Here is a 26,558-nt window from a genome sequence, read left to right as displayed (position 1 = left end):
ATTGCTTATTGTGTTCCTCAAAGATTGACCCAAAAAATAGAAGATCATCAATGATAACAGCAAAACCGTCTAATCCTTCAAAAGCCTCTTCAGTTATTCTTTTTAACTCATTTTGGGCAGATATCATGCCAAATGGCATCCATTTGAAATGGCATCTGCCAAAGATGATACTGAATGTGGTTAGATCTGAGATTCATCATCTAAGACTAGTGACCAATACCTTGATCTTGCATCCAACTTGCTCAAATAAATTACTCCGTGGAGATTGGATGTGACATCTTCCAGGGAGGGGATAGGATAGAATGGCATTTGGGTTCATCAGGGTTGATACATATTCATAGGTTTGCTGTCCTTTTTTTCTACAGTGACCAATGAATTAACCCAGTCAGTTGGTTTGGAGATTCATTCAGTTATACCTTGTTCTTCCCTGTAATTAAGTTCTGCTTCTAGTTTTCCTTGAAGTGATGATGGGATTGTTCTTGCTGGGTATGCTATAGGGACTACATCAACCTTCATGTGCAAATGGCACTCTCCATCTAGCTTTCCTATTCCTTGGAAAACGTCTTTGTAGTTGCTGATTATATCATCCTCTTTTGTCTTGTTGAATGCATGCATGCTGTTGTTGCTGTTGCAAGTGTTTTCCTCAATTTTGCTGACATTCAGGACAAGTTTCACTATTTTCAGGTCAATACTTGACTGGAATCCAAGAATCATCACTAAGTTGGTTTAAACAATAACAAATGGTAAGGTTTCAGCTTTACTTGATTTGTGCTTGCAGCTCAGCTGGCATATACCTCTGACAGGAATTTTTGATCCACAGTAGCTAGTGAGTTTCTGAGTACCTTGTTTCAGTGAGGGAGGATGTGGTAAGGCATCAAAACACTTGGCAAGTAAAGTATTTGCTTGTGCTCCTGTTTCAACTTTGAATTTCACAGGCAGGGAGTGGTTCACTTCCAATGTAATAAGAGTCTCATCCCTGTCCTGTTGGTTTTGTCTTCTGTGGGATATAGAAAGACATTGTCATCTTCATTGCTATTGTCAGTTGGCCTCACCTTGCATTCAGTCACAGCATTAATGTATTTGTTATGCATGATATTGCAACTATATCCACTTGGAAATCCCTGATTGAGGAACTTGGTTATATAATTTTACAAGTTAATCAGATTTCTCTTCCACCAATCTGTCTGGTCTGAATTCATGTTGGTGTTTTGACAGAAGACTATTTTTGATCAGATGTTTGAGATAGACTGCATTCATAATATGTTCTAAAATTTCTCCATCAGCAGAGGTGATATTGATTGGCTAATAATTGTAAGCTTTACTATTGTCTCCGCCTTTATATATTGAGGTGATATGGGCTATTTCCCAGTCTGTTGTTATGACTGTTGTCAATTGATTTTTGGAATACCCTTGATAGTGGCTGTGTTAACTGGGCTTGAGCTTCTTTTTGAAGTTGTGGGTGTATTCCATCAGACGCAATAGGCAGGGAAGGGGTGGAGGGCTCTCCCCCAATTTCAAGGTGTCACCACAAAGCACTAACACCTTGGAATATAACCTGTGTTTTTAGGCTAACTTAGCTTATATGTCCGCATTTGTTGGCACATCCTTTATACCCCCTCCAAACTCAAAGCCCAACCTGTGCTCCTGCCAATTGGTTTAGTCGGATTAGGTTGTTCAAATCAGGACTCAAGATCAGCCTTATCAACTATGAAAGGAGACATCTGTGGGTAAAATTTTTAATTGGGAAATCTGGGACAGGGATGTTATTGGGGTTGCAAATAACAAGGTAAATTGGTTGTCCATCGAACCTACCATATTTGGTATTAATAAATCAGTAAAAGAAAATTAGAAAAAGTATAAACTAAGGAGTCTATTATTGATACTTTTATTTTATTGTCCTTTTTTCTTCTTAAAAACTTCTTAATTCTTGTGTTACCATAAACTGTGGATTTACCATGTGTGCATATCAATGCCTGGGGAATATATGACTTTGAAATTTCAGCCTTTGAAACATTATTTAGAGCTAAATGGCATGTTTAAATCCTAGTTCTTGAAGCATAAAAAGGAACAAGGTGTCAGTTTAAGGGTCCTTTTAAGAGGTCAAAAGGAAATTTGCAGTGGTAGTAATTAATATATATAGAAAGAACATAAATAGATTTAACAGTTAGTATGTTCATATTCTACCTAGCAAATTAGTCAAAAAACTAAAAATTTATGGTAAAATTCTTGACAAGAGGCTTTTGTCTATCTCGGAAAGTAGCTGGATTAGGTGAATGAAACTCTCAGGAATAAAGTCAAAGATTCAGTGATCCATGGAGGAGTTGTTTTGAATAAACTATCTCCACCTTTTCCCCCTCCAAAAGGTACTGGTATTTGACAGTTTTTGTCTTATAAAAATGGAGTTTTTTGTGGAGTAACTCGAGTAACTGCAACGTCGGCATCACTGATTGACAATATTATGACGAATTTCGAGGCAAATCTAATAAGTATAGTGTTGGTGGACTCTTCTGATCATTTCGTGTTGTTTTCTGAATTAAAAAGTAAGCTTTAACCGAATAAAAAAAATTTTTCTAAAAAAGTCACGGTTACTCAATAAAAATACGCTACGACTATTAAAAGAAAGATTAAGTATTATGAATGATAATGGACCTTTCGAATCGGAGGATGTGAACCACGTCATGGATTTATTTTTAAAGGAGTTTAAGGAAATATTTGATGAAACATGCCCGGTGAAAAAGATTGGTCTGAGACGTTTGGTCTCAAAAATTGGTGAGACTAAAACTCAGTTATTCAGGAGGCAACTTAACTGTCCATCTAATGAAAATATTTCTGAATTTAAAAGGTATAAAAGTCAATTGTCAAAAATTTTTCGTTTGGAAAAAAAGGAATTATTATGAACGAGAGTTTGAGAAAGTTCGTTTCTCTCCGAAAAAGACTTGGTTTCTAATTAACAAATGCCTTATTAAGAGGAAGGACCAAAGTTTTCCAGATGAAATGTGCATGCCTGAAAATCAAGTACCTCTTAATGATAAGAAGGAAATAGCAGATGCCCTAAACCGGCATTCTGCTAAAATAGGGGAAAGACTGCTGAGTCTGCTACCTCATCAGGGTCAAGTAGTCAAAATAAAAATGACTAGAAATTTTCTTCCGCCATCACATGATAAGTCAATATTTTTAACACCAGTTTCTGAACAAGAATTAAAGAATGTAGTTACTCTTTTGAAAAATGGTCATTCTGAGGGTATTGATGGATCATCGACATTTCTGTTGAAAGAAATACTCCCCCAAATCTCACACATTTTATGTCATATAATAAACCTGGCATTTAAAAATGGGACGTTTCCTTCGTCATTAAAAGACTCGAGAATATTGGCTCTTTACAAAGGAGGAGAGAAAACAAATCCCTCAAATTATAGGCCTATATCGCTCCTGTTTTTCGCTCCTCCGGCTTTTCCTAAAATAATTGAACTTTGTCTGTATAATAGAATAGTGCGTTTTTTAGATCATTTTGAAATGATAAATAACCTTGAGTTCAGATTTCGCAAATGTCACTCCACCGATCATGCGGTCCTATTACTAACACAGTATGTCCATGATATTCTTGACCGTGGAGAAATTCCAGCTTCCATTTTTCTTGACATTAAAAAAGCGTTCGATTTAATATCTCATGATATTTTAATGCATAAGTTGGATCATTACGGTATAAGAGGGCCAGCAAAATCCCTAATAGCATCTTATATTAAGGACTGTTCTCATTATGTTGATGGAGGTGATGTTTCATCTGAAATGGCACGTCAATCTAATACCGCTGGAGTCCTGCAAGTTTCAATACTTGGTGCCCTACTTTTCTTAATTTATGTGAACGACCTGAATAATTCAATGAGAATATTTGGTTTAAATTTGCAATCTGCGGATGACACTGCGTGCACTGTTGTAGGGAAAGATGTGAGCTGTTTGAAACTTGCATTGGAAGAAGCTTTCAACCATCTTCTATTGTGGCTTGAGTCAAATTACCTAGCTCTTAACGCTGATAAAACGAAATTTGTCGTTTTCTCGCGTTGTAACGCGAGAAAATGGATGTTGTATTTATTTAAAGAAGTTTTTTCCATCCTGTGCATTACGAATTTGTCTTCTCAGCCAGGCTCTGGACATTTTGTAAATTATTTTGTTAATAAAATGAATCTGAACCTGAACCTAGAGAAATGGATCTACCGCTTCAATGAGGTACCAGGAAAGTGTTTTGAGTGCCATACATTTGCTCGAATTTGACATTGGATTAAAGCCATGATATGACTTAAAATCCTACTGAAATGATCTGAACTATATTTTCTAAAACTAGAGCCAATGAAAAAGAGACAGGAAATCCAATATTAAGGTAAAACGTTTTTTTGTCGAAATCTAGACGGGATTTCAATGCAATTTTCCAAGCCCTTGAGATCAAGATAGGGTGGAGAGGGTAGTTTGACAACATCTTTGCGGAATATTTAGATCCTATATCCACTCCTGAAAGGTTTGTTCACCTAACTCTGCTACTTTCCAGGATAATAATGAAACCCTCAACTAGAACTTTGCTCCCCGTAATTTATCTCTTAACTGGAAGATATAAATCAGATAGCAAAACAGAAAAAAAAAGAAGCTAGCTTAGCATTTGGGTTGTAATTTAATATAGGGCAAAAATCACATAAAAAAACCCTTTAATGTCAACTCATGGAAATTAGTGGGGGAGGTTTATGTTTACTTTGTTTCCCCAATTGTTGCCGCTAAAATAAATATACTATTAATCCTAACCAGTGGTGTATTTAGGGTTTTCGTTTTGGGGGGTGGGGATACTAGCTGAAAGCTACCAGAAGTCTAGAAATTTACCCGCAACTAAGTATGTTACTGAAAAACGGAGATGAAAAAGGAATCAGAATCAGAGGGAAAATGAAGTTGAACTTAATAATGGCAGCTGCTGAGGAGTTGGCTTTTGCCATTGGACCTGAATTGGACTGGTTGTCAACAAAGCTCCTCAGCACTCCAATAATAGCAGGGAAAGTGACAGTACGATCAGGCCTTTCAATGCACCATGTGTCACAAAAGCAAAGGAGCTTTTTTTTGTGGCAGAGCAGAAGCTAATGACTCAGTTCATTTTGGAGAATAGGAAAAAACAACAACTCCTTACAAGTATCCATATATCATTTAAATTAATTCCAGTCTGGACGCCTACACCAGGGCTAAGTTTAGACACTGTAAAGCACAATTGTTGTAAATGGCAAGTGGATGTTGCATTTGCATCTCTGCTTGGTTACCCTTGTACAAACCGGACATGCTACTACCTACATCAAAGCCAATTCCTACTAACTTGTTCATGTCTGATCCAAACTCTATGCAGAGTCTAATAATCTATTTTGCAAGACCTATGGAGTCAAGTTATTTGGTGTGCTGAAACTTTAAAAACTTTCTTCTATTTGATGTTCATCATAGAAATAGACGACAAGAACTAGCTTTTGTTTTGAAGTTATACCACTCATTTCATCAGCCAATATACAAACACTTCGTAGTTTTTGCTCTATTCAAAATTGTGTCCCTAATGACATTGCCTACACTACCAATAATATCATTTTCCACTGGAAGAGATGCATATTTTGCACTTTTAGTACATGATTTAAAATGCTCCCATAATTTTGTGTTTCCTCAATACAACATCATTTACAGCAACCTTCTTAATACCCCTTCATTTTCAGCAATATTTTGTAAGGAAATTCTTTTTTTTTCCATGAAGACGCCACAGGGCTAGTTCATGAAAACCATATAATAGAGTAGCCTGAACAATTATTTTTTACATTTCTCAGTTTTTTATCCTTTCCTTGTGATCTTGCGGATTCAGTTGTTGGTCAAATTGTCAATGGACAACTTACAACCCTTGCCCATGGGCTCTAGGGGTTACTTTAACCCTGGAGCCATTGTTATATGATCTTTAGACTATTTTGAAAAAAATAACCTATCTAAGATTTTGCATGCATTTGGGGAAAAAAGGGACTGGGGGAGGGGGCTAGTTCCTCTTGGTCCTTTGGAGTTGTCTTGACCCTGGAGGTATTGTTAAATGAGTTTCGAACTATTATAAACAAAATGGCTATCACGAATTTCCATCGGATGCAATATGCATTTTGGGCAAAGTGGGCTTGGGGGAGGACTAGTTGCCCCCCAATCACTTTTGACTCTTAAAAAGGGCACTAGAGCTTCCCGTTTTCAATCTAAGGCGCCCCTTCCCAAGTTTATACAACGACCCATCCCATATTTAGTGCCTCTGGAAAAATGAAAAATAATAAAATATTGAAGCCGCATGGCCTTTACTATAGGCACCGCTATAGCATTGTCTCTGACTAGTGAAGGTGGTATTGAAAGAACTTTTATTTCCAAGGCTTAAGTAGGATAAATAAGTAGATGCCATGGTTCATAGCTGTAAAAGCTGCTGTTTTAACTGGTGTTGGAGCAATACTGGTGAATGAATCAACTCTACATAGTGTACTCAAACTACCTGTTCAAAAAGATGGTTTTATCACTCCAAATATGCCAAAATTAATAGGTAATTACCTGAAAATATTGCTTCACCAACGGAGAAGACTTGAGTTGAAGCTGTTTATAGTGTTGCCTATGCTGATATGCTTATGATGATTTCTATCCTGAGACTGTCGAGGCGAGACGAAAACAGTCTTGCTAATAAATATAATGCCCAACTGAAAGCAGTTACATTAACGAGAATAGGTCTCATTAACTTGCTTTGCTCTTTATTATGAGTAATCGTCTCTGTTGCTGCCTTGTTACTAGGTATATTTTCTGTAGGCTTGTCACAGCCCAATTCTGACAACATGCCCAGTATAGAGAGTTGGTGGGAATTGGAAGTTGTCTGCTACCAATGGCTCCATAGCTGAATTTAACTTGTTAATTAAAGCTGAAAAAACAACTTCCGTTAAAGTGCCAAGAACATTAAAAATGAATCGTGATTCTTTAAATAGATCAAGTAGAAATTTGCATAACCCGGGAGCTCAATTTTTAATTTAAAAGACTGCATCAACAATGAAGCAATGCAGTGTTAACGCTTAGTAAGGCACCAAGTTCGAAAACATGGAACGTGTGTAAAAAAGAACAACAGCAGAATATGGGAGAAAAAAAATATATCATCATGAAGCTCAAGAAAGTGTTGATTTCCTGATTACTGTAGCTAGGACAAAAAAAAATCATTATTTCGCTTCAAAATGAGTAAAAAAAGAAAAAAAAAATTAGTTATTAAATGATGAAAATTATGTACGAACAAAACCTGATCATCTTTTTACCAGACATGAATTGAAAAAAAAAACGCATATATCATTGAACACCTAAAAATTTAAGCTGTGCATCAATATTTTATAACTAAAATTCCTCGAGATTAAGCACTCCGAATTATTGACTTATTTACTGGAGCGAATTTTTCGATTGGCCAATTAGGCTATCTTATTTCGATATATTTACCCGTTTAGTTGACAATTGACATATTGATAGAATTCTTTCTTTCTTCTGGTTCTAAGTTGTCTGCTCTGAAAGATTTCATAGTTAAATTAACTCTTTAACGTTAATCGTTAACGTTTCACTTATTAACCAATTGCTCGTTAGCTCGTTATTGAACCTTTTGACTATTTAGAAGAAAATGGCTATATCGAAACTTCAATTCAATGTCTTATGAGGCCATAGGAAAGGGTTAAGCAAAAAGGACAAGCTAGACGTCTGGTTGCCCATCAATCAATTTTGACTTTAAAAAGTGCTCTTGAACTTTCAATTTCTAATCAAATAAGCCCCATGGTTTCTACAACTAGTCCATCCATGTGAAGTAATTCTAAAAAAATAAAAGTAAGGCTTACAGCTCTTTATTATAGGCAACGCTAATGCGTTGCCTCTGATAACCTGCTTTTTCACGCATTATCTGCAAGTAGCTGGAAAATTTTCACTTGCTGGTCTTATAAGCCTGCTTTACCTTGCATGTTTTCTGGCAACCAGCGCTTTTGCTGTTAAGGCATGGTATTTTACAAATAACCTCCGTGTGTGCAGAGCATTAGAAGGTGCACTCGCTAAGTGAACCACTGGTCTGGGAGACCTAGTCTCAAATTGATTAAAATGATCAAGCCAAGGCTAGAAAACTTGAGGAAACTTATTTTGAATTACCTTGTGATTTGGATGCTCACTTTTATAGCATCAAGGTTGCATCATTTTTGAGTATAAAACTTATCCACTCCTCTTCTATAATGAAGGCCATTCGAAATACATGCTCAGCTATTACTTGTAGCACATATACGTGGCGTGGACTGGTCGGTTATTTTAACTTTTCGTAAAATGTATAATAAACTTTCTATCCGAATTGAAGTGCCTTCTAGAAGTGGACAAATTATTCTGCATAACTCAGTACCAGTGAGGAAAGGGATCCGACAGGGTGCTATTTCGTCACCACTGTTGTATAATAATAGCGTCCTTGAGAGCCAGAATTTAGTAAAAATAAGCTTTATTTTCCCTGGAATGGAGTTCTCATTGTTAAATTATGCGGATTATATTTTAAACACGAGCCGTTGTTTTTCTAGAATTCAAGAAAATTTCGATACACTTAGCACAGCATATAAAAAAGATCGGTCTCACATTTAATACTAACACAAGTGAAGTTGTTGCGTTTTGCAGAAAAGGAGCGAGTTCATGGGACCGTGTTGTCAAGTTTTGTGATGATGATGTTGTTTTATCCAATTCTATTGTTTATTTAGGAATATCTATTGGGTCGAGTATGGTTTTAACACGTTCCCTACAGATAAATCATTTCGGATAAAAGGCGAGAAAAGCTTATGGCTTTCTAAATAAAAAAAAAAAAATAAAAAAAAAGAAGAAAATAATAATAACCGGCAGATTTGAGCGCGACTATACACTGCTTTGGTTATACCTCATTTTATAGCTATGTCTCCATTTTGGAATAACTTTTCTGAAAGTGACAAAAGACAGATGCGGTCAGATTATTATAAATATGTAAAGTTTCTGCTCAATTTAAGACCTTGGACAGGAAATGTGTCAATGTCACGTCGGTTTGGTGTTGCAGATCCCATTGCAGCTCTCATTAGGTGTCAGACGGAACTTTTCAAGTCAGTCGAGTCCAGTAGCCTTGCCATCGTGATTTGTCCTTAAGTGTCTTCGTGTATTTTTATAGTACCTAAGTTTTTGTTCCTTTTTGTTTATTGTGTTACTTCATTTGTGGTCTTGCACCGTTTTTCGAATGGGCAATAAATTTATCTATCTATCTATCTGATCTCTGCCTAAGCAGCTGGTCTATGTGCAAGTTAGCTGATGTTTTCAAGTTCACTAGCGTATTGGCTTCTATTGCAGTTTTCATTTTTTTTTTTTTATAGGCTCTCGTCTGGTTGATCAAATAAATGCTAGAAAATGGATCGTGGATATTGCCTGAAGTGGAACAAGTATGGCACTGTGTTTCAAAGCTCCTTTTTGAATCTATTTGCTTCTCAAGAGTTGACAGATATGACATTCGTTATTGATGGTGAATTTATTAAGTGTCACAGAATTATCATATCTGCTGCAAGCTCTTATTTTAGAAATATTTTGGTTAATCTTAAAGAGCCAAATCCTGTTATTGTTTTGAATGATATTAGTTATAGTACTTTTCGAGCTTTGATTGACTTTATATATTGTGGTGAGATTGAAGTGCATCAATCTTTTCTTGGGGCAGTAGTCAGGGCTGGTGAAAAGTATTGTATAGAAGGACTTAAAGAGTCAGAAGAATCCTTGGTGAATCATTCATTACCAGATGAACCTATGAACATTTCTGGTGAACCATGTCCTAAAATGTACAAGTATAATATTAACAGGGATTTTGAAGAAGAAGTAGAAAATGAACAAAACCTTACTTCTCATCATGAAATAGACGAAACTTATGAAGAGGATGAACAAAGAAAAGCAATTACTGTTGATATTGGTCAGGTAAGGCTACTTTTTTTTGTTGTTATTATTTTTGTTTTGTATAGAATAACTTGCTAATGCCATAAGAAAGACCAGCACAGCTGTGCTAATTTACTTGAATTTTACAGCTGGATTCAATGATGAGCATAACTGAGCTGTTGCAAGGATGGAAACATTTTTTCTTTGGGACTGAATGCATGGTTTTAACTATTATATCAAGCTTTCAAAATGCACAAGAAAATGTATCCTTAATAGCTACCACAGCCTTGCGCAGAAGCCCATAAGCTAGTAATTTTAAATACTCCATCCCAGTGGGCAGAATTACAGTCAAAATGGATGATAAAAGAGACCCGCGTTTTTAAAAGGAAAGTTTATCAGCTGGTCTATTACAGAGTTATAAAAGAAGTAATGTTGGATTGTTGAAGCAGGGCCATGTCTAGGATTTTTTTCGGGGAGAGGGGGTTACAATAAACATTAAAAACTCGTCAAAAATTTGTTTATTTTGATTTTTGTAACTTTTTTTTACAAGTCGGATAAACATTTCGGGGAGGATGGGGGGAGTTCACACACCCTACCCCCCTCCCCTACTTGTTATGGTCTTGTATTATTCTTCAACAGTTGAAGCATAATTCTCAAGCCTAATCTCAAAAATTTTTTGCAGTTTGTGGATATTTTGACTTCTGAGAGAAAATAGTCAATAAAAATGGTCGGTGAATGTTTCTTATAAAGACATCGTGATAATAGGAATATAGGGACCTCTTATAGATTAATGCTTCAGGAAAAGCTTAATTTACTTCAATTTCATCAGTGTATAAAGCCAGTCAAAGCTTGAAAAGTACTACGAGTATTTTCATTCAAGGTTGAGACTCACCTGACTTATCTTGTTGATGCCATGATGACAAGAGTTTCAGGATCCTATCTCGATTACCCCTCTGGAGCCTGGTTGGGTTTGAGCATAAAAAGGTGCAGTCGAAAACAATTAGGCTGCTCTAAATTTTCCCAAGTTTGCCTGAGATCAGGGAACTGCTTGTTGTAGATACCCTGGTATGCTAATTTCGGAGCTGTCTTCCCTGCTGAGGTTGGATTTTGTTTGGGCACTCAAAATGTATAGCTAGAATTTTCACTCTTACTTCTCATCAAGTTGGATTTTGACCCCCTCCCACACTCTCCCCAATGACATGGATTAGCTCCCCATCCTTTAAAAAGTTGCATTGGGTTTGTATATCGAATATTCATAACTTATGGTTTCTCTTAATAGAAGAGAAAGCACCATGACCAGGTACCTAGTCACTTGCCTTGGACCAAAGTGGATAGATGAGGTAGAGGTCACCCTACGTCGAGTAACATTTAGTAGGGGGCAGATGGTTTCTGTCAAGTAAGTGATGTTTTATTTAGATCCCATGGCTTCATCCAGTAGTTTTCTTGATGACAACAGTTTAGGGAACTCGTTCTCCAGAAACCCAGGACTTTATCTAGGCAAGAAGAAACCACAAATAATACTATAGGTCATTACCTCCTCTTAAGTTGATTTGAGGTCTGACAAACCCTTCTTATAGATACCCTGATAAGAAGATCTGAAAAACCTATTCCCCCGCTTCAAGATTCGGATCACAGATACAATTATTTTGGTCTTGTTATGAACCCAAGTTTTACATATATGTAAAATTTTCAAAAATTCCATCAAAATCGAAAATTCCACTGAACAAGCAAAAGCTCATAATTTCAGATTTTTGGATCGACTTTTCCAAAATTATTTTCAGTGAATATAGAAGAGAAGCTGATTTTTGGTCCAGTTTTGGTTTGTTTCTTTTTCATGCTATTTACTAGGCTAGCTGTAAAGTCAACAACAGCAAGTTAAAGGATTGGGGTAGTGCTTCAGAAAACCGCAAGTTCCCGTGATTGGTGTTTATGTTGTTTCACTTTAGAATTTCTAGATTGCAGCAAATAAAGCATCAAGCTGGTCTAAAAAATTCCAGGAAACTAAATGTTTCATTCCAAACTCTTACAGTTTTTAGATTACAGTGTGTTCTCGTATTATGACGAGAAATAGTGTAGAACCACCTCCCTCTCTTTCACAACTTTTAATTTCTTCTTTGTGCTTTTCAAAAATTTGAAAAAATGTGGCTATGTTGCAGAGGTTACTACCGCTTTTCCTCTTATTGTTTTTTTTTTTTTTTTTTTTTTTTTTTTTTTTTTTTTTTTTTTTTTTTTTTTTTTTTATTTCAGTGAAGTATGTTTTTCAGAGTACTCTTGACGACCCGGCAGCAGTTAAAGAAGAAACACATTTAGTAGAGGAGGAATCTTTGGTACAAGAATCAGAAACCAACCTTAGTGTTGTGGAAAATCCTGATGCTTCTAGCAGTGTATATAGCCAAGATATATCTTTTTCCACTCCAGTATATGGACAAGAGCTACAAAGTAACGACCATTCCGGAGAACGTAAGCCCTAGTTGTTCAGTTTTTCCCTACCTACCTATTATTTCATCTCAGGTATTTAAATTTTCTGTGCTCAATACCTAAGTATCCAATAGCCCAATCTACAACCTAAGACTTCGCGCTTGAGTTTCATAAAGGAACTCATGACGCTCCATTTTCATATAGATGATGGAATATTGCTAGAAATTTTCCTGATCCTGATTGTATTTATGATTCCCCATCGATGTTTCGATTCCATTACAAACAATGCTTATCTTTTCTCTCTCTCTCTCTTTTTTACGGTATTTGTAGCAATTACGTATAAGACTAGGTAGCCATATTACCTAATCACGTTGGTACGAGAAGAATTTCTTCTGCACCTAGTGACTGCCAATCATTAGCTATTTCCAAATTTTGACTGAAAAATTACTAACAAAAAACCTACTCTAAAGAAAATGTTGTGTTGCGGGATGCTATAATTTCTTTCCATCGCTGGCATGTCTAGGAGGATCACAAGCAAAGGACTGGGACCCCTCTAATGGGCTGTATTTTGGCATTTTTTCCAGTAAATCTCCTTGCTCTTTGTTCTTTCAATGGACTTTTCTTTATAGCTATGTTAATGATTTATATTTGTTTTTATTTACTCACAACAACTATAATTTGGTTTAAAATATAAGTTACTTGGATTTCTATCATAAGTTAAATTTTCAGGAGGGTAGGCCAACTCCCTTCTTAAAAATGAACAACTGGTAGAATAATTTATATATATATATATATATATATATATATATATATATATATATGTAATTTCCAATCTTAAGTCCAGAGATTTAGAGCCATTTTTGTACTAGGTACGGCCAACCCTCAGTTTCCTCCTATTAGGTAGGCATGACTGTAGATGCGACGAAGTTGCAGTTTTAAGTTTTTGTTTATCTGAGTCCTTACGTGCTCGTACTGACCAGTCTTAGAGAGATTTTACTGCACCCGCAATACATCAGAGACATCTGCTCATATCTTGTCAATTTGGAACGTCGGTCCCAGACCCAGACGTCAATTTACGGTACACGACCAGTAAGATATGGTAGCTTTGACAAGGTAGAGGAACTGTATTTGGTTTGCTATAAAACTCTTAGATGTTGGTGCTTATCAGATATAACGTGGGCCCTACTTGAAGTAGAGATACTTACTACTTGTTTTAGTTTCATTTTGCAACAAATATGATTAAGGCGCATTTTAATCGCATTACCTGATATGCGAAATGTAGGCAAGATCCTTGTATCTTGTACCTGTTATAAAGATAGTCCACACTAATGTATATTCCCTCAATAAGTTTTCTCCTCTGTTCTATTGGCTGGCCTGGAGAATAATAAAGATGACCTATGATGACCAATGAAAACTCATACTGGAAACAGTATAAATATAGAAAAAGGCAAGATGACCGGATTTCTTCCAATTCATTGGATTACAGGCAAAAATAAAAACTGCACTATTTCTACCACACAAAGTCTGGTAGCTGGATGAGCTGTACTGCCTCTTTTGACTATGCTAGTCCTAGAATTGATGGATTTTTGGCCTGGGTTTCACTAATTGCTATAATGTCCAAATCTAAAACCCCAGCCTTAACATTCAGTTTCGCAGTTTTCTTTTAAAATTTAGAGTCGCAGCATTTGCAAGTAGAAAGCGAGGAAAGGTGTATGTGATTTTGCTTGTTTTAATATGTTTCCTTTGAGAGTTTGTGTCTGGTTGTGTTGGGGATTAAATGAGGGGTAATTTGTCTTTTTTTTTTTTCATGCTTTTCAGTAGGACAAAGAAAAATAAGGTTTGAGAAGGTTAAGCTGTAATTCATCCCTGTCTTTGGAAGATTTCCCTAATTATTTCATGGGTAGGTTGCTTCTCGCACAGGCAGTAGGACCAGAGGAACACAACCATTACCCAAGGTAACAGATGGTAGTGATGATTGAGTGTCCAGTGGGAGGGAATAACTGATCTTTCAACGTCGAAGGCTCAGGAAGATAACGGTTTAGATAAAGAGGTGAAAAGGGGAGTAGTGGTGGGTTTTCGGCATTTTCTTCAGCGTTATATTGGTTTTGTATGACGTAAGGCATCATTTAGAGAGGAAAGTTGTCTTTCAACTTTAGTTTCCTGAGAGCTGTTGGGGAAAGAGGGCAATCTTGAAAACTTCCTGTTAGCAGTGTTTCTCTTTTAACTGTCAATTGGTATCTGTTCCTCAGGAAAAGAGTATACGCGGTGTTGTTGTTTTTTTGCCATTTGTCTCACAGGTTCTACAGCCAGGTCAACAATAAGTCGAAACTGTTTTGGTACCACATCAATGTACATTAATTTGATGGTCTTCTATTGATAGTTTATGTTTTGCTTATACTCTCAATACTGTACTTATGTTACATGAAAGTATAGGACTAATGCCCTATTCTGGTAGCGTCGTCAAGACAGTGTTTTGGTCGTAATGGATTTGTAATATAAAATGTAAAGCCCTGGCGAAATATGAGCTATTTATGTTAACTTCAGAGGCTCTTTGTCAGACAAAATGGTTTGTTAAGTCTCCCAGTAACATGAAATTTTCAACATCAGAAATGAAATATTTGGATTACAGGCTCTTATAATGAAACGACCAACCCTCAAATTTTTTGGTTACGTATTAAGTCTTGTTTAGCCACGCAAAGCCACACTGCGCCTTATTTATAGACCAAACAAAATATAAGTCGCATTCAATTTTTGAACAATCAATTTTCGGCATTCCAAACGTCAATAATAGGTTACTATTACAAACCGTCATGCACTTAAATTGGCTTTAGCTAAGTTTTATCTGACCACAATTTTCTTTGCTGAACAATTCCCAATCTTCTTATGTTTCCCAGTAAATTGAGATTATTTGTATTTTATCTCAGTTCAGGTATCGCTAAAAATTTGGGTTGCTATTTAGAATCGAATTTTTATCCGCAAATCTTTGATAAAGGAATCTTAGGGATACAATTTATTAAGTCTATTATTAAATTACAAAATGGAGAAAGCTTAGAAAGCATCATGTATTTAGTGCAATTGAGTGCCTACATATTTTACATATTAATTGGACGAATACAGTAACCAAATAGGAAATTCGCCAATCCACGAACTAGACCGGAATATCTGATGTAATCAGACAGTGAAGGTGGGGACACCTAATCATGTGATTTGCATAGGAGCATCCAGATTGGCCAGCTTGCTTTGCCAGTGGCAACCGAAGGCGACTAAACGACAGGGAATGCCAAAAACAACTTGATAAAAACTTGTGAACGAGGCAGACATGCTACCAACATAAGTGTAAAAAATGCATGAAGGGGTGGGCGAATCAATTAGTTACCGTTTTAAATATTAACGTTAATGTTGTTTAGTAGCCATTTCTTTATGATTTTTTTTTTCAAAAAGTGTTTTTGAATTTTCTGTTTCTATGGGCTAAACTTCGTTATTTATTTGGTTACAGCGTTCGCTGCAATCATGATATACTTCTAGCATTTACCAGAAACAGTTCAGAGGTAGTTCTCAAAGATTAATTTTACTGTCCGTACATAAATTCATGCAGACTAGAATTAAGTTCTAGCAAAGACAAGGTTAAAGTACCAAAAATGTTTTTGCCCCTGGCTCCATCTTAGATTTTTTTTTTGGGGTGAAATACATATATTAAGATTTTACTGCGTAAATTCTCTCCTTTGTTGCCACACTGCATCTTGAAAAAAACAAACGGATACTTTGCTTGTTTACAAAACAGCCCAACAAAACGGTTATAACACCCGTTTATATGTTACTGTGCGTCTACCAATACAACAATCAATAGGATGATACAACCGTTATATTCAGTTGGAATATTGAATAAATGTAGGCTAGTCAGAATATGTAAGAATTAAGTCATAAAGATGAAGTTGTCATAGTCACAAGAAAAAGTGGATTTTGAGGACATGTCAGTTGTGGACTAAAAGGATAAATATAACAGGATAGGATAGCTCAATCGGTCTTCCGAAAAGATTTTTTTGTAGGTAAGTCAATTAACTAATAATTTGAAGTGTTCAATCTCGAATAACTTTAATAATATCGATGTTAATGCATAGCCTAGATTTATTGCAGTGTTTTTTTTTTTGCTAAGCAATCAGGCAAGTCACAGTTTTTAGAGCTACATTCTGTTCATTTCCTGACCGGCTTTGGGACATTTTAACATCCTAAAGTTTCATTTTTTTAGAATTTAGATAACTTTTGAATAGGAGATAGCCGTCTTAGTAATAAGCCTGGTTGTCTTTGGAAAAAATAAGATGCGTTTTAGCTGACAGTATCCAGAAGGGCATCAATAAACCAGATGTTAGAAGGTTTGAATTTCGTGGCATTGACGACTGCCACGTCGTTCACTGATATAACATGAGATTCAAACCTATTTGCAAGCATATACTAACAAATTACCCAATACTATCGACAATCAAATTAAATTTTAGTGTGCTCTGTAAAATATTTATCACAGACACTCATATGTATATAATATTTACATATAGTACAAAAGTATAGGAGTGGGCTTTGCTTCATCCCTTGTACTTGTATATTTACATTCACATATATACACAGTTACTGCTCGTAAAAAGTTTGAAAATATATACGTAAAGCTTTAATAATTTTAAAACCATTAAAAGCGAGAGCCTAGTTCATTTTAGCAAGTGAAGCTGTACAAACTATAATCCAGGAAAGACTGTTAACAAGAATTCCTACCAGCCGAGGCGGAAATTTCATCTTTGCTGATGGTTACTCATATAGAGTGAAGAGTGAAACTTCGACTGCAACTTACCTTATTTGCCGTGAATTTGGATGCACTGCCAGGGCTGTTATTAAAAAAAGTACTAACTCTTTCCAAGTCTCGAAAGGACATCAAGGGAGCCATGGTGATTGGTTCAAAGCAGGGCCACGGAAACGAATAAGAAGGGCTAAAAAAACTTTAATTAAAAAGGACTTTCAAGATGAAAAAGGAGAGCTACACAAGCCAAGTAAGACTTTTTTTTTATTGATGTTTTAGGTAGTTGTTTATGGACAGATTTCTGTTAAAATATTACTATTAGTACTAATAAATGTGGGTTTGAAACTAGGCCATGTTTTTTTTTTTGTTAACCTTCAAAAATCTGTATGCACACACACACACATATATATATATATATATATATATATATATATATATATATATATATATATATATATATATATATATATATATATATATATATATATATATATATATATATATATATATATATATATATATATTATATATAGCTCTTCACTAGAAAAAACAAATAATCTAATGTGCTAGTTCATAGATGCAGAATTTATCCAGATTTTTGGATCGACAGGGACCTGCTAAAAGCATCAGCAAATGCTGGCTATCCGGGGAACTTCAAAAACGGTCAAAGTGCGTTTTTTATATTGCATATTAGCATTTCTTGATATTTCTTTTTTTCGTGTACGAATAAAAATATCCCAAATATTTGAGGAAGCTATTAACTAATAGTTTTTGGATCTGTTAATTTAAATCTTTGAAATATTTCATATTATAAAAAATTACAATGATATACGTATAAGTGTGATTTCTAATTAATTAAAAAGTCATTTAAAGGGAATATTTGGCGATGTTAATTCAATGTCTCTATGTCTCGATTCTGATAATATTCCTGATTCCATGAAGGCTTTTCGTGTTTTTATAGTATCGATATAGTCTAGGAAACGTGTGAAAAAAAGGGGCCATCCTCAAACAAATTGCTATATAAATGTTGTTTTTGTTCTCTACAGACCAAAATATATGTGCTGATACCGAAACCGAAAAGTTCGCCACTCTAGCTCTCACATATTCCAGTTTCTTTGAGGTTCAAGCAAAAAAAAAATGTTGATTGGGTAAATACCAGCAAATGTGATCAGACATCGATTTCTACGCTTACTTTTTCTGATGAGCATGAAACTATTGAACTTGAATATGAAATTGTTTGTGGCTCAAAGTTATGAGGGAGAAGTAGGGCCCACCAGCGTATACTAAATTTGGCCGATGGCAGCACATTTGCAGTCTCGAGCCTGCTGTAACAACTAAGACTGAGTATAGGTAAATTCTTTATTCCTGGACCTTTAATTTTGTGAACGTGAACAAGAATGAGGATGAAGGAGGGGGAGTTGAAAGGCATATTTGGCGAAAAACGTTCAGTCACAGATATTTTCTTCTATGAGTCGAAATACTAGTTCTCAAATTAGAGGTCAATATACTCTGATACAATATAACACAGAGATTGATTGGAAGATAGATAAAAATCACAGTAACACAGAGATTCATTGGATAGTGGTTAAGCTATTCAAAAATTTGGTGTTCTGGTTCGTTGCTTTCGTTTTCAAGGTTTCTAGTACCACCTATTTCACAGTTAGAACAGCTTGTTCTTTTGCAACTGCCGCAAACTCAGATATATTTTAAGCCATACTTTTTGCAAGAACCTCCCAGCGTCTTAACACTTACCTTTGCACCGGAAGATGGTACCGGCGATTTTTCTAAATACACTGGTCGTATTTATCCTTGCCGCACTATCCAACTAACCTCCAAAGTATCCAGTTGACACTGCATTTTTACAAGCTTGTAATAGGAAGTGCGCTCGAAATTACTGTTTTTGAATTCCTCGAACACCTGATGATTTGTTTATTTAAGGTTGACCATTTTCTGAAGATAAATTCTGGAGGACTTTATGTACAAGTTATGACTGGAAGATGCAAAGAACCCAAACATCTGTTCACCATTGTAGAGGTGTAGGTCCCAGTTGCCTGGACTTTCTGCCACAATTGAAGACTTCACTAAGTGAACAGCAGCTCGACGACTGCAGCTCGACTACTATCGCAGCAGCTTGTGACTGTGACCCCTTCCAAATCCAACTACTTATAATTTCAAGTACGACAACTTGTGGCTGTGACTAATTTTATGTGTACGGCTGACATTTTTGATTTAACGCCTTTACCTATACTGGGATGCACATAGTTAAATTTTGAATAAGTTCAACATACCGCTCAACATTCTCTGAAAGTTTCAACTTTATACCCTACCTATTCCTGAGATATTGGAGACATTTCATTTTGACAACTAGAATGTATATAGTATCTTTTGATTTAGTTCAACATCCAACTCGACGCTTCCTGAAAATTTCAACTTAATGATTGCAGCTAAGCCAAATAATAAGTGCGATACATACAGTGTCATTAAGTTCTACGTCCTTTTCAACAATCTCTGGATGTTTCAACGTGGTATCATTCCCTAACTACTCTTGAAATATTGAAGATACGGCGTTTCGACAACCTAAATACATCTAGTATCTTTTGATTTTGTTTAAAATCCACCCTAGGATTCCATAATAGTTTCAACTTAATACTTGTAGCCGTTCTTGAGGTGTATATAGATATGTTCAGATATGCCCTTTTGAAAACTTCGATGCACCTGGGGTCTTTTGTTTTAGTATAACATCCTCCTCAATATCCAATGAAATTTACTGCTTAATAAACTTAACATTTATGAGATGTAAAACAAGTAAGACCAGGTGACAATCTGAATGCGCTATGCCATTTTTACAAGCAGGATGCCGTTAAATTCTTTTGATTCAGTTCAATACTTTGACTTAGATTTAGTTGTAATAGTAGAGGTCGAAAATAAATTTACGGTTTGCTGACAACGAATTACATGGCAAATATTTTCTTTTATATTTATTATATTGAAATATAGAAATACAAAATTACAGTGAAACTAAATCTTAAATTGCTGAGCTTTTAGAAACTAATATGATTACATAACAAATATTCAGTTTATTTCTATTAGTTCTTTCCAAAGATTGATCAAGACACATAGTTTTCAATAAAATGCAAATGACGACTAGGCCTTTGACTTTTACGGTTAGTAGAGGGGGGAGGGGCAGTAACCAAACTCCTGTTTGTAGTAATTTTCGTTCGTTTTAAGTTTGACTTGAGTATTCAGTTGTATTCTTAGATGTTTAGAGATTTATTTATTTATGTGTATTAGAACATGTTATCTTTGTTTGCTATGATTATTTATTTGACTTCAGTTCGTTTTGGATAATATTTATTCTTGAATGTTGAATTTGAATTATTATAGGAATTTATTTCTCCTGGCCTTTAACTTAATATGGCCCTGCACATCTCTTTGAAAAACTGCGTTTTCGATTTTTTTTTTTATTAATTCTATAAAACGCTAAAAGAAAAAAGAAAGGATTTGTGGTTTAGTTCCTTTTAAGTCAAATTGTTAGATGTTTATTTTTGCTTTGTTTTATGTTTATTGTGTATAAATACGAACATTATTTTTTCTGGCAGTGTAATCAAAAACCCCCTTCCCCGACATCCTACTCCGCCGGCCATTATATTTGAAGTTTTGAATATTTGTAATTGCAATTAGAACACAAATTCTGCAGGATGGTAGGGAGGATTACTTATGGTGATTTCCCCATGTTCTCTATGTACAGATGTAAAATATATCGTTATCAGACAGTTCTTGGTAACAAATCGTAAGTAAGGAGTGAGTCCAGTAGTAATCGAAACTCTAAAACGCGAAATTTTGATTATAAATGATACGTTGAAAGAATGGAATTTCTATGCTGAATCCAATTATATAAAATAACTTAAGTTTAATGCTACCCGTCAAAAGCTACAAGTCCGAAGAATTTTTTTTTTTATTTTAAAAAAGGGTAAAAACACCCCCAAATAGTCAAGTGAACATAATGAAAGTCACACCATATTCTGCATATCATCGGACCTAATTGTAGAGGTTTCAAGCTCGTATCTACAGAAATGTGGAATTTTTTTTATTTTTTGCCTGAAGAAAGATTACGGATGTGTGTTTATTTACTTGTTTTTTTTTTTTAATTTTTTTTTTTCTCCAGGGTTGATCCTATCGAATCAATGGTCTTAGGAGATAGGGAAAGGGAATATTCGAATGGAAATAAAAAGTTTTAGTGCCTCTTTTAAGTGACCAAAAAATTGAAGGGTAATTAACCCCCGCCCCACGTCCCCATTTTTCCTCAAAGACATCTGATAAAATTTGTTTAGTAATTTGATTCAGCATATTTGAAAGGTCCAATAACTATTTTTGGGATTGACAAGACCCCCCCCCCCATAGCTCTTGCAAAAAGGGGTGTAAGTAACACAATTTGCCCTTTGTTCACGTATAGTATTTTGTTATTGAAAAATTATGGATTTTGGAGGGGAGAGGATTTTCCGATGGAAAAATTTTCACTTGGGAGGAAAATTTTTTGAAGAATTTCCTGGAAGGGGAGGAGGAGGAGGGGGTTTCGTTTTATAGTTTGAAAAACGGCCAGATTTTAAATTAAAAAAAATAATTTGAATGAGAAGCATTTTCAAAGAACTTTAAGACTTTAGCGTAAAGAGTGAGGGTTGAGGAAGGAGTGGTCCCTATCTTAGACGGAATAATTACTCTTCGCTTTAAGTTTTAAGGTCGGTCTTTATTTTCAGTTGAACAAACTAGTTCTTTTGTTTTTAATCTTATTTTAATGGCCAAATTATCTTTACTAAGATATATACGTTTCCTAGGAATGATTCGGCAGTATGATGATGCCATATTAGCGGAAAAGCATGAAACCGTTCTTTAACCTGAAAGAAAATAAAAAATCAATTAAATCAAGGCTTTCTAATAAGAATGAAGTAAACATAGTTTGGATTAAATTTGAAATTTTTTCGATTACTTTGCTAGGTAGAATGTGAACATACCACTCAATGTAATTCATTAAAGTCTTTCAAAATATACCATTCACTTCCTTGACTTCATAATATACAAAACATTCAACTTTCAGGTGCGCTGTTCTCTTTTTGGTGTTTTCGTGTTAGAAATACAAAACATTTGAAACATGTGCCTGCAAACAATAGGTAAAACTTAAAACTTAAACGTTGCTGATCTAAATTAATGTCTCGCATAATACCCGTGATGAACCGAGGTTGTTCTTTTGATTGTCATCGAAAAGAGGAGCTAAGAGAAAAACGACAATAAAAGACAAATTCTTTGTATGCAATATAAGTAAGGCAAAAGAATAGCTTCATGATATGAAAGAAATAACATAATCTACGAATATTGTATTTTTGTCTTTTATTTCAGATAAAATGTTGGCCAATACGGGTATACCCAGAATTGCCATGGATAACTGGTTATACTTAGGAAGTGGGCAAGCCCCTAGTCTTCCCAATTTTGTCCCACTTTGACATTAAAACAACTTGGCGAGAAATTACGTTTCTTCAACCAGAGCCCGACTGGAATTATGTATGAATTTATTTTTGCTTTTGAAATCACCATTTTCTTGTTGGAGGATGAAACAATAGGAAAAGTTTGACAAAAGCTGTCAGCTATAAAACGAAAGGGATGGTAAATTTCCAGGACAGTGCACGAAATTTGCCGACTCTTGTATAACCTTCATCATTATTTTTGTAATGGCTTTCGAAATCATTACTTTTTTTTATTGTGACACAAGGAAATAAATTGTTTCAAGAACTGTCAGTATAAAGGAAAGAGATTGTAAGTTTTTAGGATACCGTTCAAAAAATTTGACATTTTTTTTTACAGTTTTCACCTTTTGCATTATAATGGATTTCGAAATCAATACCTTCCTTTTGAGATATGACACAATAGAAACGTTTCAAGAAAGATCAGCTAGAAAAAGAAAGAAGTTGTAAATTTCCAAGATGTTATGCAAGGAAATCACTAAATTTTTGTAAGTTTTCATCATACGTTGTGGATGTGTATTACATTTCCTAAAAAAATACTATTAATCAAGGTGGTGGATTGCTTTTGAAAAAAAAAAATCGCAGTTTTTTTTTATATTCAGAAAGTAGGCCAAAGGTCTTAGGTCTGAAAGAATCTTATAGTCAAATAGTCTATGCCTACTTCAAAACTAAATTGTCTGAATAAGTGGGTTACTTAGGCAAACATAAAGGTCTTCCCCTTGAGGTTGCCCCTGTAAACACGCAAATTATATGCATTAAAAAAAAGTTCTTTTGGCGGAAGTATCTCGTTTTTGTAAATTTTTGGGTGGAGAGGACTCTAAACCGTTTGATTCTATTGTACTTGCTGTTACGTTACGTAAAGTATATTTTAAAAATTGTTTGATCTTCTGACAGTTAATTGTATACTGAGTTTTATATTCAGTACTTGAAACGAGCCGGAATTAATTTCTAAATGTGTGAAGATGCCTTCTAATTTAAAAATTAAAAATTTAACTTACCAAGTTTGATTGGAACTCTACTCTTATAAACAGCCTTTGTTTCAAAAGCAGCAATATCAAATTGACCTTCTTCTGAAGGCCATTTGCTTATGGCAATTTTTGTGGAGCCCTGATCAACAATAACTTTTCCTTTCTTTGATGCATCACTGATTAGATACTGATCATTAGGTCTGATCAATATCCAGCAATCATTTTAACTCTCAAATGACATCATACGTTAAATTCACCCCTGCTGAAAAATAAGTATACGTATTTTTTTATCTTTTTTTTTAATGTTAACATTTTCAAGCGCTCTTGAATTGTGATGGGACTTCTAGAGAGCAACTTAGTAACTCAATCCTGAACTTTTCTTTTTGGAAGAGACTCCACCTGACTTAGGTCTCCTGCTGGGCGCTGCTCGCCGTACAGAGTGACGTCTGTCTCCTCCATCCGCTTCGGTCCAGTGCGAGCGTTTTTGCTTCGCTCTGTCTAATGTTTGCCATCGCCAGGAACTTGGACAGGATGTTGGAACATCGCTTCCTCGGTCTGCCTTGGGGTCGCTTCCATCCGGCTTTCGTCGGGTCAAAGTCAAAGATCATCTTTGCGGGTAAGTGCAGGGGCGTTTGAAGTAGGTGTCCGAACCATCTCAAGGTGCGCTCAGCTGCTTTGATAGAAAACCGAGGCTCCTTGGTGAGCTGGAACAGCTTCTCATTACTCATGAAATCAAACCACCTTAGAACTTTAATCCTTCACAGGCTCCTTGTCTGGAATACATCGATGGCCTTTAGTGTTGCGGTTGATGCGTGTAATGTTTCAGCTCCGTAAAGTATTACAGAACCGACAAGGATGTTGAAAATTCACAGTTTAGTTGAACGACTGATGTTCGGTTTTTCCAAAAGAAGACGGTTCAGCCTACCCATGGCAGAAGACGCTTTGGATATCCTTGCTTTCAGCTCGGGGAGAAGCGCTCCATCTGAGGAAGTTGTAAAGCCCAGGTAGGTAAAAATTTGGACAACTTCGATGCTAGTTGTTCTGTCTAGGCTAACTGGAGAATTAACAGTAGGAGAATACCCTATGGCCATAATTTTGTTTTTTTCCAAGTTTATCTGCAGTCCCAGGCTTGCGGTATCTTCTCGTAAAATCGGAAACGCTTCCAGCAACTGATCCATGGAGTCCGCTTGGATGGCAAGGTCATCAGCAAAGTCAGCATCTGAGATGACGCGATCCCAAAATTTAGCCTAAAACTGAGATATCATGATTTGGTCTATGATGGCATTGAAGAGCCCTGGGGCCACTGCACATCCTTGATGCACTCCTGTTATGATTTGGAAGAATGGGTTGCGCCGGCCGTTGACTTGAACACAGCTCTCTGTACCGTGGTGTAGAGCCTTGAAGAATCTGCAGTATTCCTCAGGGAGGCCAGTTGATTCTAGGATCTGCCAAAGAGCTTTTTGGTTTACTGACTTGAAGGCTGCACAGAAGTCGACGAAGGCAAGAAAAGATTTACGTCAAAATTCTGTAGCTTTTTCTATTATGTGTCGAATCGTGAAAATGTGTTCGATAGTTGAATGGCCAGACATAATAGTAGCTTGCTCCGGTCGCTGAATCCTACGAATAATATTCCGACATCGACTCAGCAGGATCATTGAGAAAAGTTTTTGGGGAACTGACAGAGGTCTTATTCCACGGTAATTTGAGCAGTCGCTATTAGAGCTTTTCCTCTTCCATAAGGGGATAATGACACCCTATCTGTTCTGTAAGGGAAATATTCATAAATAGTGAGTGTACTTTGAATCCTAAAAATTTTGTCTGTTGACATGGAAATAGACCTGATTTCAGGATGAAATACAAACGTTAAATCTAGCAGAAGTTTTGTTGTGTTGTAAATATTGTTTTTACAGTTTGTCATTTACCTTCCCAGGAGAAGAGAGTCGTCTAAATAAACAATTGCCAATAAACAGTTGACTTATGTTCGAAGAAGGGGAAACATGAGTAGAATTATCGTTGTGAGAATTCTTTAAGCTGTTGATAAGCCATTCGGCGTACATGTGTAAGAAAAACCCCATTTCTGAAGATTTTCAAATTTCAGTCACTTAAAACCCTGACTCTGTCTCTTTGGGTAATTGGGACATGGGGGGTGGGGTCAAATTACGCCAACAGCGACAGCGGTAGTTTCCCCCCCACGTTGCACTTTTTTTGATCTAGTAAATTATATTTTTTTTCAAATTTGCAACAGATTTGGCTTTAGATTTTGTTTCGGTAACGTCCTTTGCCAAAAAGATAAATAATGACTTTGACATCAGACATATACAAATCCCATCCTATCCCTGGGTCTGAACTCAGTTTAAATTTTATGACATGGCGTCTTTTTAAGCTGAGGCCATAATTTGTTAGGGCAAGCAAATGCACATCTATTTTGTTTTCAACCGCCTTTTCTGTAGTATGTTGATCTTCAAATTCAGTCACTATTTTTTGCTGCTTCTACAGCATAATAAGTTGATTGGGCAATAGTCCTTTGTACTTGGAGTGCCTTGGCATCTCTCTGTTTTGCTTGCAATGACAAAGTAGACCAAATTTCACTGTTCACCTTTGGGATAACAATTTTGTTGGCATTGGCCTGTCTATGATGACTTTCCAACAATTCTTTGAGCTGGATTATTTTCAGTGGGCCAGAAAAAGCATAACTTAAAATCTTGGCGGGTTTTGAGCAATATTGTGGTATTTTTTTTTGACAGTGCGTCATTTAATTTATCCTCCTTCTACTTTTCAGTCTTTTTCTTAGTTTGATACCTTTTGCTTTTTATTCTTCTCAGTCGGGGTTGAAAGCCAATAGAGCCAGGATTCCAAGAGCTAAATCTAGCATTCCTTGAATTAAAATTAGGGGCCCGAGAGCCAAATCTGGAATTTTCTGAAATAGAATCAGGACTCCAA

The 26,558-nt window shown here is 35.7% G+C and overlaps 1 protein-coding gene and 1 long non-coding RNA gene across 15 annotated transcripts in view; one reads left to right on the top strand and one right to left on the bottom strand.

The window, feature by feature from the left end:
- LOC136030606 (uncharacterized) overlaps positions 1 to 26,558 on the bottom strand; it is a 311,523-nt gene that overhangs the window by 175,953 nt on the left and 109,012 nt on the right. The gene's annotated exons all lie outside the window — the stretch shown is intronic.
- Positions 1 to 26,558, top strand: part of LOC136030519 (modifier of mdg4-like) — a 66,950-nt gene that overhangs the window by 4,957 nt on the left and 35,435 nt on the right. For 9 of the 14 annotated variants that reach the window (XM_065709621.1, XM_065709604.1, XM_065709612.1 and 6 more), the window contains exons 2-3: positions 9,393 to 9,978; positions 12,201 to 12,396. In XM_065709621.1, coding sequence (XP_065565693.1) covers positions 9,427 to 9,978; positions 12,201 to 12,396 — 748 coding nt within the window. In that variant the 5' untranslated portion in view covers positions 9,393 to 9,426. Of the gene's footprint in view, positions 1 to 9,392; positions 9,979 to 12,200; positions 12,397 to 17,060; positions 17,388 to 22,528; positions 22,919 to 26,558 lie in introns of those variants that run through there. The other 5 variants (XR_010618333.1, XR_010618337.1, XR_010618332.1 and 2 more) reach the window with 2 other exon arrangements.

Source organism: Artemia franciscana, chromosome 1 (genome assembly GCF_032884065.1).
Source record: "Artemia franciscana chromosome 1, ASM3288406v1, whole genome shotgun sequence".
Classification (NCBI taxonomy): domain Eukaryota; kingdom Metazoa; phylum Arthropoda; class Branchiopoda; order Anostraca; family Artemiidae; genus Artemia; species Artemia franciscana.
The sequence above is the reverse complement of the archived record's forward strand: the minus strand, read 5'-3'. Positions and strand labels throughout refer to the sequence as shown.